At 39.8% G+C, this 12,446-nt stretch overlaps 1 protein-coding gene across 1 annotated transcript in view; it reads right to left on the reverse strand.

The window, feature by feature from the left end:
* Positions 1-12,446, reverse strand: part of SCP2 (sterol carrier protein 2) — a 113,483-nt gene that overhangs the window by 18,032 nt on the left and 83,005 nt on the right. Inside the window, exon 13 of the mRNA XM_032428746.1 lies at positions 5,704-5,806. Coding sequence (XP_032284637.1) covers positions 5,704-5,806 — 103 coding nt within the window. The remainder of the gene's footprint in view (positions 1-5,703; positions 5,807-12,446) is intronic.

A 12,446-nucleotide genomic window follows, 5' to 3' on the forward strand; every position in this document is an offset into this window, starting at 1 on the left:
TCTGTTTCTGTGTAAGCAGAGAGGCTGGCCTAAGTTCTTTCTTTTTGTTGTGTTTTGTTTGTTTTAAAGTATACAATTCCGTGGTATTTTAGTATATTCAAAGTGGTACAACCAACACTACTATCTAATTTTAGAATGTTCTTATCACCCCAAAAAGAAACCCAAAGCCACTGGTAGTCATCCCCCTTCTCCTCTCCTGCTAGTAGCCCCTGGTAACCACCAATCTGCTTTCGATCTCTGTGGATTTGCTTATTCTGGACATATCATATAAATGGAATCACACAATACAAGGTCTTTTGTGACTTTCACTTAGCAAAATGTTTTTCAGGTTCATCCAATCCATGCTGAAGTATGTATCAGTAATTCATTCCTTTTTTATGACAAAATAACATTCCATTGTATGGATGCGGCACATTTCATTTAGTCATTCATCAGCTGCTGGTTGCCTGCCCTTTTTAGCTATTATGAATAATACTCCACGGACACTTGTGTACAAGTTTTTTATATGAACACAGGCTCTAATTTTTCTTAAGTATATATTTAGAAGTGAAATTGCTGGGTCATAAGGTGATGTTTAACTTTATGACAAACTACCAAACTGTTCTCTGAAGTAGCCACACTATGTTACGATCCTACCAGCAATGAATGAAGGTTCCAATTTTTCCACACCCCACAGACTTTTGTCTTTTTATTTTTTTAAGTTTATTTAATTTTTTTTTAGTAACCTCTACACCCAATGTGGGGCTCAAACTCATGACCCTGAGATCAAGAGTCACATGCTCTTCTGACTGAACCAGCCAGGCACCCCAGGCTTTTTTGTCTTTCTAATGTTAATGGGTGTGTCAATCTTTTTCTTATACTAGATAACACACCTGAACCTATTCAGAAATAATCATGTGTCTTAGACTTCAAAGAAGCTATTCTAAAAATATTTAGTCTAGGCCTACTTATCTCAACAATCTCAGGAGCATTTCTTACATGTGGGTGTCCTGGAATTAACTATCAATATTTCCTAGTTAAACCAAGAAACCAACATTTCTTGTCAGATTTTTATAGAGAAATTCTCTTATTTTGGCTTCCCTTAAAATATCTCACTCAAATTATTCTAAGTTAGCTTTAGGAGAAATTAATTATTAATGACAACAATAATCTTTTTAGGGCTATAAAGTTTTCAAATCCTTTTATATACATTATTTCTTTAATCTCCATAAAACCTTATAAGTAGTTGGACAGGTATTATTATTAGCTCATTGAGCAGAAAAAACAACTGAGGCTCATAAAGGTTAAGAACCCTTCAGACTATTTTCTATCCTGTTGCCCAGTAACCTATCTAACATAACCCATCTAACACTAACATAAGCCATCTAACACTTCCAGGTGTGAATTTCTTAAATGTGGCTCCCCAGAGCCTATGGAGAAAGTCTGTCTTTACATATCATTCAAATTCTTCATAATCTGAGGGATATTTATCTGTTCCTATCCAGCCACTTTTTTCATCCTGGAGGCTTTATGTTCCAACAATACTGATCATCTTGAATTCCATAAACATATGTGCCTCCATGGCCATGCTTATGCCCTGTCCCAGCTCACTCACCTCCCATTCACATTCCCACTCCAACCTCATCAAGTCCCTGTTCACTTGCCAATTCTTCTGGGAAGGCTTTTCTACCTGTACTGGACACTTTGATAGCCCTTTGCACATGCATCCATGTTTCTTGTTAAAGCAGTATTTTTCTTTCCTGGGAAAATCTCTCCATGTCTATCATTCCACTAAACTCTGTTCCCTGAAGGGCAGGGACGTGTGGTTAGTAAGTAGTACAACCAGAACTCAGTTCCAGTTTGGTTTAACTTTAAATTCAATGCTCTTGTTGTTTGACCATACCATACTGCAAAGTAGGTTACATCAATATTTCCAACTTAAGCCTATGAAAGCAGTGTGTCTCCATAAATGAATCTTAAGTTCAAGTCTTCTCCATATTCCTTGAGATCTTTTATCCCTCAAGTTTCTGTGAAGACAATCTAAAAGAGTGGGTTAGGGCGCCTGGGTGGCTCAGTCGTTAAGCGTCTGCCTTTGGCTCAGGTCATGATCCCAGGGACCTAGGATTGAGCTCCCTGCTCAGTGGAGAGCCTGCTTCTGCCTCTCCCACTCCCCCTGCTTGTGTTCCCTCTCTCGCTGTGTCTCCCTCTGTCAAATAAATAAATAATAAAATCTTTTAAAAACAAAGCAAAAAAATAAATAAAAGAGTGGGCTGATAATGCTGGTGTGGTGGGCCACCCAAGAGCCAGGCTTCCTTTGGGGCCAGCAGCCCATGAATGACTATTTCTAGGTGCATCCATGCCATCTGCATGCATAAGCCTCAGGAATAGACACCAACAAGTCAGAGCAGAAGAATACCAGCAAACATTTAGAAATTCTACTTAGCATACTTGGAGAGAAATTCCTCCCACCTCCTTAAAACAGATGTAGATTAATTTTACACTTGCCATTACTTTTAAGAACTGATCCTCTTATAAAATAACATTTTTCATTGAAGAAGTGAGACAGGGTAAGGAAATGGACAAGGAGAGAGTTAAAAGAGGAAAGAAAATACACATTTGTTGAGAAACTAAAGATCATTAGTACTAAGAAAGTTCTAAGTGCCTCCTTGATGAAAAAAAAGTATTTCTTTCTGAGTAGGCAAAAGGTCAAGGAGTAGGTTCTGTCTCAAACTTAATTGGAACAAAAAGTTAAGACAGAATTCAAAGAAGGGCAATGGGGTATTGCTAACAGACAAAAGTGGAAATAAAATCTCTGGCCAGATTTCCTTTGCTAATGCAGAAAATGCATGAATTGACAAAAGATTCCAGGACTTTCACTTTCTAGTCCTCACAAACATTTAGGAAACTTACAATCGTGGGAAGAAAACAAGGGGACAAGGTCCACGCAAGTGAGGTTATGGAGGGAGAAGAAAAGAATTAAAATGGGAGCAGGAGGAATACAATTGCAAAGCTAAAAGAAGACTGTGAAATAAAAACAGTACTGCTTTGTTAATCCCAATAATGAAGTATTCAATGATTGACATATAGTTTACCAGGTACTAATTATTTTTATTTGATTTTTTTAGACAGAATAAATTGGAAAAAGAAACAGGAGAACTTGGCAGAAGCAATTATCCTATGGGTTGCTCTGCAGACAAATACTGGTGGCAAGAAAAAAAATTCAAGCTGAGCCCTGATAGAGTCCAATTTCAGTTCAGTGGACATATATAATGAAGGTAATTAAACAATAACAAGAGGGGCACCTGGCTAGCTCAGTCAGGAGAGCATGTGACTCTTGATCTCAGGGTCAGGTGTTTGAGCCCCATGTTGGGGATAGAGATTATTTTAAAAACAAACAAAAAACCAACAATGAGATATCTTTTCCTACTAGATTGGCAAAGATTTTTTTTTATTTTTTAATAGATTTTTATTTATTTATTTGATAGAAAGAGAGAGAGCATAAGCAAGGGAGCAGCAGAGGGAGAGGGAGAAGCAGGCTCTCTGCTGAGCAGGGAGCCCAATGTGGGGCTGGATCCCGGGACCCTGGGATCATGACCAGAGCCGAAGGCAGATGCTTAACCAACTGAGCCACCCAGGTGCCCCACAGATTGGCAAAGATTTTTAAAAATCCAGGCAACACATAGCACCAGAGAAGGTATGAGGAAAAAACAGTCACTCCCATGAATTGTTATTAAGTTTGTAAACTAGTACCCTCTTTTTGGTGGATAGCTTGGCAATATATACCAAAATACAAAATACACATGTCTAACAACTCAACAATTTCCCCCTTTATTTATGCTAAGATGATCATGGCATTAAGTACTTAAAGATGAGTAAAAAAGGAAATTTATTATACCACTACTTTACTTGCAAAATTTAAATACAAGCAATGTTCATCATAGGAGGCTAGTTAAATAGATTATGATACATTAAATAAATTCAAAGTGTACTAGGTGGTCATTAAAACTGATGGTAAGGATTTATACTTATGTGAATGGAACACTGTCAAGAGAAAAAGCAGGTTATAAAACAAGTATAACCCCCCATGCAGATGTATCCCCACAAGATGGTAGCAGGACAGGTCTGCCGCTCCTGGACCAGTGCCTGCCTGCCCAGAACTGGCAAACCTGGCCCTCTCTACCGCAGGAAGGTCCTGATCATGAAAATCCTAGAAATACAGCGTCCTTTGTCAAGACACATGAGTCGCACTGACTGTTTTCCACTCACAGTGCAATCAATCACCTTAGATGTTAAGTTCTTCGTGCTACAATGAAGGAGTTAGGAGATATGCACAATGTATGCATTTCACACTGTAGAACAAATGAAATACACAGCTTAACTGTTCTGAATCCTTTTATTTCAGCCCCCTTTGGGCAGCTTAATAGATGTGTAATTGGAATTGTGTGACTGTGGCTGTAACCGTGCCTTATTAGTCTGAAAATTAAAATCAGTAATGATATCCCGAGATGCTTTTAGGTTTGAAACAATGATGTAAATATGTAATTTTGCTTAAAGAGAAGAACTCTCAAAAAAAAAAAAAGCTCTCTTTTTTAAAAGAGTTACTGTTAGATGGCCTTAGTATGATTATTATCTATCAAGAACTGATTACTGTACATAAAAATAAATTTGTATACAGAATACAATTTAAAAACCAAACATGTACCGTATGATCCTAGTTACGTAGAACTGCATACTCACATACACAGAGAGAGGTCTGAAACAATGTCTACCACTGTTAACATTTTAGTGAACGCTAAGTAATGGAATTTCAGGAGTTTTTTAATTTTTCTTTTTCATATGTTCAGTGTGAATGTTTTTTTTAAGATTTTATTTATTTGTCAGAGAGAGAGAAAGAGAACGAGCACAAGCAGGGGGAGCGGTAGGCAAAGGGAGAGGGAGAAGCAAACTCCCTGCTGAGCAGGGAGCCCGATGTGGGACTCGATCCCAGGACCCTGGGATCATGACCTGAGCCGAAGGCAGATGCTTAACCGACAGAGTCACCCAGGTGCCCCTATTAGGTACCTTTAAAGACTCACTTTATTTTTTTAATTTTTTTTTAAGATTTAAAAGAATTTTTTTTATTTGACAGAGAGAGAAAGAGAGTGAGAAACAGCATGAGAGGGGAGAGGGTCAGAGGGAGAAGCAGGCTCCCTGCTGAGCCAGGAGCCCGATGTGGGACTTGATCCCAGGATTCCGGGATCATGACCTGAGCCGAAGGCAGTTGCTTAACGAACTGAGCCACCCAGGCGCCCCTAAAGATTCACTTTAAATATTATTCTTTTTTAATGGTTCTAAGTAAGGTCTTTTTAATTCAGAAGGAAATTTATACCAAAATAAGGGAGAATCCCTTTACATATGAACTTTGTCCAAAATTATCTCCTGACAAAGAGAGGACTGAGGAGAGTGACAAGGATTAGCCTTTCCTCTACAGTTCAGATTGTCACAGCATTTTACCACAGTTCTTTATAGAACTCAAGTGTGGAGATTTGTACATCTATGAAATGCAGTCTTATCAGAATTACAAAGAAACTATAATAGACACTCAGAAATCTAAAATACATTCAATACTTGACAATATTATATAAATTTTTAACTTGTATCATTTCATGGCAACACCAGAAATCTATATCTGCTTCCTCTAGCCTCAAGGTCCTCTTGGCAGTATTTTATATAAATCTCACTTACCTCTTCAAGCTTCTTCTCAATCTCCTTAAAGACAACATCTGCCTTAAATCCATTAACTGCAGCGCTGGTTGGAAGAGCCTCAATTTGATGAGTTCTAAAAGAACTGGGGAAAACAATCAATTTCAATCCATGGAATCATACAGATACTAGGTTTTTCAACATTTAACAGTAGTAGTTTTCAAAAAAACTCTTAAGAACAGAGATGTTATGGCTCTTACCCAAAGAAAATCACAATTAAGTCCATAAAACAAGCTTTTCTTCCCATTTTCTTCAACAAGTATTAAATGCTCACTAGGTGCTAGGCATTGTCCTTAAAAATACAGTAAACCAAAGAAACTTATCCTCACGAAGCTTATATGCTAGTTGGGGAGAGAGACAATGAACAAGCAAAAAAATAAAGGATACAGGGGCACCTGGGTGGCTCAGGCAGTTGAGCATCCGACTCTTAGTTTCAGTTCAGGTGATGATCTCATGGGTTGTGAGATCCAGCCCCCACATCAGGCTCCACATTCAGAGCATCATCTGCTTGTCCCCCTCCCTCTGCTCCTCACACCCACCCCCGCCCTGCTCATTCTCTTTCTCTCTCTCAAATAAACAAATAAATAAAATCTTTTAAAAAAATGAAGAAAATAAGGCAGGTTGAAAGGATACAGAGAAAGTATACGTGTGTGTTGGGTATTCTATTTTATTATTTTATTTAAATTAACATCTAGTGTATTATTAATTTTAGAGGTAGAGTTCAGTGATTCATCAGTTGCATATAACACCCAGTGCTCATTACATCACGTGCCCTCCTTAATGCCCATCACCCAGTTACCCCATCCCCCCACCGATCTCTCCTCTAGCAACCCTCAGTTTGTTTCCTAGAGTTAAGAGTCTCTTTTGGTTTGTCTCCCCCTGATTTTGTCTTATTTTATTTTTCCCTCCATTCCCCTAGGGTGTTCTATTTCATTTTTTTTTAAAGATTTTATTTATTTATTTGACAGAGAGAGACACAGCGAGAGAGGGAACACAAGCAGGGGGAGTGGGGGAGGGAGAAGCAGGCTTCTGCTGAGCAGGGAGCCCGATGCGGAGCTCGAACCCAGGACCTTGGGACCATGACCTGAGCTGAAGGCAGATGCTTAATGACTGAGTCACCCAGGCGCCCCGGGTGTTCTATTTTAGATAGCCTGGTCAGAGAGGCCTCTCTGAGGAGGTGATATTTAAATTAGGTCTTAAATTATGCAAATGAGCTAGCCATGTAAAGATTTAGGTGGGGAAGCCAGTTCTAAACTTCCAGTATAAAAACACTTGAGGAAAAAACTAACTTGGCAGTTAAAGGAACTATAAGAAGGCCACTATGACTGGCGCAGAGCAGAGAAGTAAAGGATCCAAGGTCACAGAAACATGTAGAGCAAGATAATAAGGAGCTTTAGAGATTATGGTTAGGAGTTTGGGTTTTAAGTATAATGAGAAGAACTGTATGGTATAAGCTACAGAGTAGCAAGATCCAATTTATATGTTCTTTTTTTTTTTAAAGATTTTATTTATTTATTTGACAGAGAGAGACACAGCGAGAGAGGGAATACAAACAGGGGGAGTGGGAGAGGGAGAAGCAGGCTTCCCGCCGAGCAGGGAGCCCGATGTGGGGCTCGATCCCAGGACCTGGAATCATGACCTGAGCCAAAGGCAGACGCTTAACGACTGAGCCACCCAGGCACCCCTGATTTATATGTTTTAATATATAAATTTCCAGCTGGAAAATTGTAAGGCTGCAAAATAGGGAAGCAGGGAGACTGGTGAAGAGGCTACTGCAGTAGTCCAGGTAAGAGATGATGGTGATTAGAACAGAATCATAAGCAGAGGTTGGACTCAAGATTTATATTTTACCTGTGACACAGAGATGAATTTAACAACCATTTGCTATTGGTTGTTTGATAGTTAGGGAACAACTATAGATAAATGACCTGATGTAGCAGAAGGAACATAGTCTTTATAGCTACAAAGGCCTGGGTTTGAATCCCAAGGGCTTCCTCCACTCACTAACTATATGATTCTGAGTAAATAACTTTACCTCTATGCACCTCTGGTGGGGAGGTAGGAAAAAGGTGGAGAGGGCCAATGACTCTGCATAATTAAACAGAATCCTGGGGAGGAGAGGGCACCTAGCAGAGCCTGTAGCCCATGGTAAAAAGTGATAGCATGACTGGTAAAGGCTCCAGAGCCTCAAGTGTTAGATACAGACAGAAACTTGAGGGGTCTGAGGAAGAGGAGGGTGTTAGGTAATTCCTCTGACATACCACAAGCAGGCTGGTGGTGGCTGGGACCCAGATGGGGACAACATGGAACTCCTATGGAACTCCATTATTGAAAGAGGAAGCAGCAGCCAATGATACAAAAGGAAAAACCAGAAGAGCATGGTGTTGCAGAAGCTGAGAAGGGAGAAGAATCTGGGAGAGAGGAATAAACTATGTCCACTGCTGCCAAAGGTCAAATACCCACTGGATTTTGTACCATGGAGAGTACAGGTGACTCTGACAAAAACAATTTGAAGAAGTGAGGGAAGGTAGAAGTCAGATTGTAGTGAAAGAGTGAAGAGGAGAGAGAAATGACATTTTGAGGTGATGACATGAGAAAGACATGAATTTGAGGGGCCGAGGACAAATTTTGTTATAGCAACTTGAACAGACTAAGACAGCAGGCCTCAATTTATCCAAGAAACAGCTCAAAATCAAAAAGTAGTAACAGAAAAAAAAAAAAAAAATACTGTTCAAAAGTGATCTAAATTAAAGGAAAGAAAAGCTTAACTATAAATTAAATGCAACTGGTCACAGCTCTTAAATATGACCTCTCCTCCTCATTTTCTCACTTCCTACTGCAGCACTGAACATTTCTTCTCCACACTGCTAACAACTGCCTCCTAAGGATTCCTGGCCTCTGGTTCCTCCACCATTCAATTCAAAGTAATCCCAGACTGATCTGCTTAAAGGGCAATATAACCACATGATTTTTTGATAAAACTCATTCTGTGGGCTCAGTTCCAAACTCCTGAGTAGAGGATTTGAAGGTTTCAAAACCATAATTCAATAGTTACAACTGGATCTCCTGTCACCACCACACTGCTGACTCTGCCCATCTACCAAGGCACACACAAAATAATCTACTCTGTATCCACACAGTGCAAACCACTCACCAAACCCTCTATCTCAAATCTCTGTGCCTGGAATACCCTTCCCTCTACCTTTCTGCTGGGCAATCCTAGTCATCTGGTTTAAATTTACCTTCTTCATAGTAATTTCTTCCTTTGGGCTTCAACAGCGTTTTGAAAAAACTATGTCTGCCTTCCCCACATACACAGAGGACCGTACTTGGGGGGGCCTAAGCGTGTAGCAGTTGCTCCATCAAAGTTAGCTAAATAAAAAACTAAGTAAATCAGATTATATGCAATGGTTACCAGCAGTATAATGACTTATAAGAAATATTATTTGGTCATTCAGATGACTAAAATATATTTCTCAGATAGATTTGGTCTTCCATCCACAGTTCCTGAAAATGTTGCAAAGCCATAAAGGTGAAATGAGTGTCTTGTTATTATTGAAGGTGACTTATAGACCCCACCACCACACATCACTACCACCAGGGAGGGGAGAGGAGCTGGAGGTTGATGAACCAATAGCCAATGGCTTGGTCAATAATATTATGTACTGAAGCCTCCATAAAAATCCAACAGGACAGATTTCTGGTCCTTTTCACAGAGCTTCCACACTTAGAAAACCAGAACCTTTCCTCATACCACCAAGCCAGGCCCCAAGCTCCTTTGTTTGGGACCTCACCCAATGTATCTCTTCATCTTATTATTGATTTGTACACTTTATCATGTCCTTTAATAAACTGGCAAAACATAAGTAAGTGTTTTTCTGGGTTCTTTGAGCCACTCTAGCAAATTAGTCAAACCTAAGGAGGAGGTCATTGGAACCTCCAACCTGTAGCCAGTTGGTCAGAAGCACAGTCTGAGGTTTGTGTCGCATCTGAAATGGTGGGAGGGGGCCGGTCTTGTGGGACTGAACCCTTAAGCTGTGGAATCTGATGCTCTCTCTGGGTAGATAGTGTCAGAACTGAGATGAATTCAGATCTACTGGTGTCTGAGAATTGCTTGGTGTCTAGGGACAGGTTGTGGGAACTCCCATTCCCCATGTTGGAACGGGGTCTGGGAACCCTGAAAGAGTACCTTAAAATGACCTTGTTCAAAACAAAACCACAACCTTGCTTTAAAACTATATTTGTACCATTAGATTCAGAATCATTTTCCCAACTTTGGCCTTTGTAGTGAGTTATGCCGTATCACTAAGACTATCAATAACACCCTCAGTATTTTCTTATTAGTCATTAATTCTTATTAGTCATTCATACAGGTATCCCTGCTTTTCCTTTTTTTTTTTTTTTAAGATTTTATTTATTTATTTGACAGAGAGAGACACAGGGAGAGAGGGAACACAAGCAGGGGGAGTGGGAGGGGATAAAGCAGGCTTCCCACTGAGCAGGGAGCCCGGTGCGGGGCTTGATCCCAGGACCCTGGTATCCAGATATCCCTGCTTTTCAAAAGTTCACGTTACACCACTTTGCTTCTACGAAAGACCTACACTAGTACCTGTTTCTACTAGCCAAAAGAAATCCAAAGAGGATTTTGGTTTTAAAAAAAAAAAAAGGTAGGGGCGCCTGGGTGGCTCAGTTGGTTAAACGACTGCCTTTGGCTCAGGTCATGATCCTGGAGTCCCGGGATCGAGTCCTGCATCGGGCTGCCTGCTGAGCAGGGAGTCTGCTTCTCCCTCTGACCCTCCCCCCTCTCATGCTCTCTCTAACTCATTCTCTCTCTCAAATAAATAAATAAAATCTTTAAAAAAAAAAGGTAAAAAGAGATAATAGCGTTCACCGTTTGTTTTGCAGCAAGCCATTTTAGAGGCAGGGTGCAGATGGAGAGTGGCACCTCCCCCAAGTTCCCTCCCCAAGAACTACACTCAGCAGGGAGCCACAGCTTTGAACTGTGCCTGTGAGCATCTGTGCTTTATCTCAATTTATTTTGTGCATCCGTTAGCAAGATGTATCCTAAGGTATCAGAAAAGCATAAAAGAGGTTATTCTGGAGGTCTGGGAAACACTCAAGAATTTTTCCATATAAGTTAATGGTAGTTGCTTCTTCGCCTTACACCATTTTGGCTTAAGAAAAATTTCAAAGGAATGTTCTACTTTTGGATAGCAGGGGAAACCTGTATATCATCTGGATTTTTTTCATACTTCTGCCCTCCCACAAATAACACTGTACGTATTTTGAACCAAATCAATCTCCCAGAATGTATTGTCCCAAATTCATAAACTTCTAATCTGAGCAAATTAGATACTATACTAATATGCTGACTCCAGTAGCTCTTTATAGTTTGGCTTCTACCGAGGGTTTTTAATGTCAAATATGAGCTGGATGAAATTCTAGAAGATGGTACAGATTGGTGATCACCTTTAGGAGGAAACTGGAAAATTCAACATTTTAACAACTTTTTATTTGATTCAATTCAAGGAACATTCACTCTTTATGTCAGAGATTCTTACAAGGGTGGAGAGAAGTCACTACAGCCTTAGGCCTCAATGATTTCATATAAGGGGAATAAAAATGTAGATATACTAAGCCAAAACTGGATATGAGTCCAAGAGGTACAAAGTGTGTGGATATTTAAAGGGAGATGATACCAGAGATGGGCCTTCAATGATAGAATTTTCACAATAGAAATGATATTCCAGGCAGGGAAAGAAAAGTGAAAGGACAGACAGAAGAGACTCTAGAGCTTGTAAAACATAAGAATATAATGGATTCTGAAAAGTGTGTCACATATCCTTTGTGGAACCAAAAGTGTGAAAAAATAAATAAATAATTACCAAGAATTTCAGGAGAAAAAAGGGAGCCAATTAGTGTTGACAGCTACAGCAAGGTTAAAGAGAACAAGAACAGAAAACAAGGACAGGGACATTTCATAATCACATCACTAGTAGCCTTACCTGACCTCTGTGGTGAGGACAAAAACTAGACCGTAAGATAGATATTTTAGCATGGGCCAAAAAAAAAAAAAAAAAAGGCCGGCCCAGTATAAAAGGCTCATCACAACAGAAAATAAGGCAAGAAGAAAAATAAATTTTTATCATATGTAAGACCTGACCATGTTTGCAACAGAAGGAAAGGAGTTAACAGAAAAGCAAAGATGAAAAGATCCAAAAGGGAGAGGGTATACTTGGAACAAAGTTACAGAACGTGGTTGGAAACAAAAGCATGTGAAGACTACAGCCACGCCTTGGAAAGGAAGAGGGACTTTTTGTCTATGGGGAGGATGAATGAGTACTTCTGACACAAGAGCAAGAAGTTCAGGGATCCTGAAAGGCTTGGAACAGAAAGCGCTTGTAGATTTGAGGAGCACAGGCATTTGGTAAGGACAGGAAGAAAATGAGCAAGAGACAAATAAAAGGGATTCTAGCAGCAGTGAGGGCCGAAGGGCATTCAGAAACATACACGTGCAGAGAGCCAAGTAGCATATTTGATAACTTTCTCCAAACAACCTCAGAAGCTTGGGAGGCTATTCAGGGAGAAAGCAATTTTGAGAAAGAAAACCAAAAAAGTGAACTTGCCTAAATTAAAATCACTCCGGTTGGCACGTCTAAGACAAGTAGTTTTAGGTCAGCACTCTTGACTATGCTGCCTCTTTCTTTCTTTTTTTTTTTTTAAAG

Source organism: Phoca vitulina, unplaced genomic scaffold (assembly GCF_004348235.1).
Source record: "Phoca vitulina isolate PV1807 unplaced genomic scaffold, GSC_HSeal_1.0 scaffold2, whole genome shotgun sequence".
In the NCBI taxonomy this organism is placed as follows: domain Eukaryota; kingdom Metazoa; phylum Chordata; class Mammalia; order Carnivora; family Phocidae; genus Phoca; species Phoca vitulina.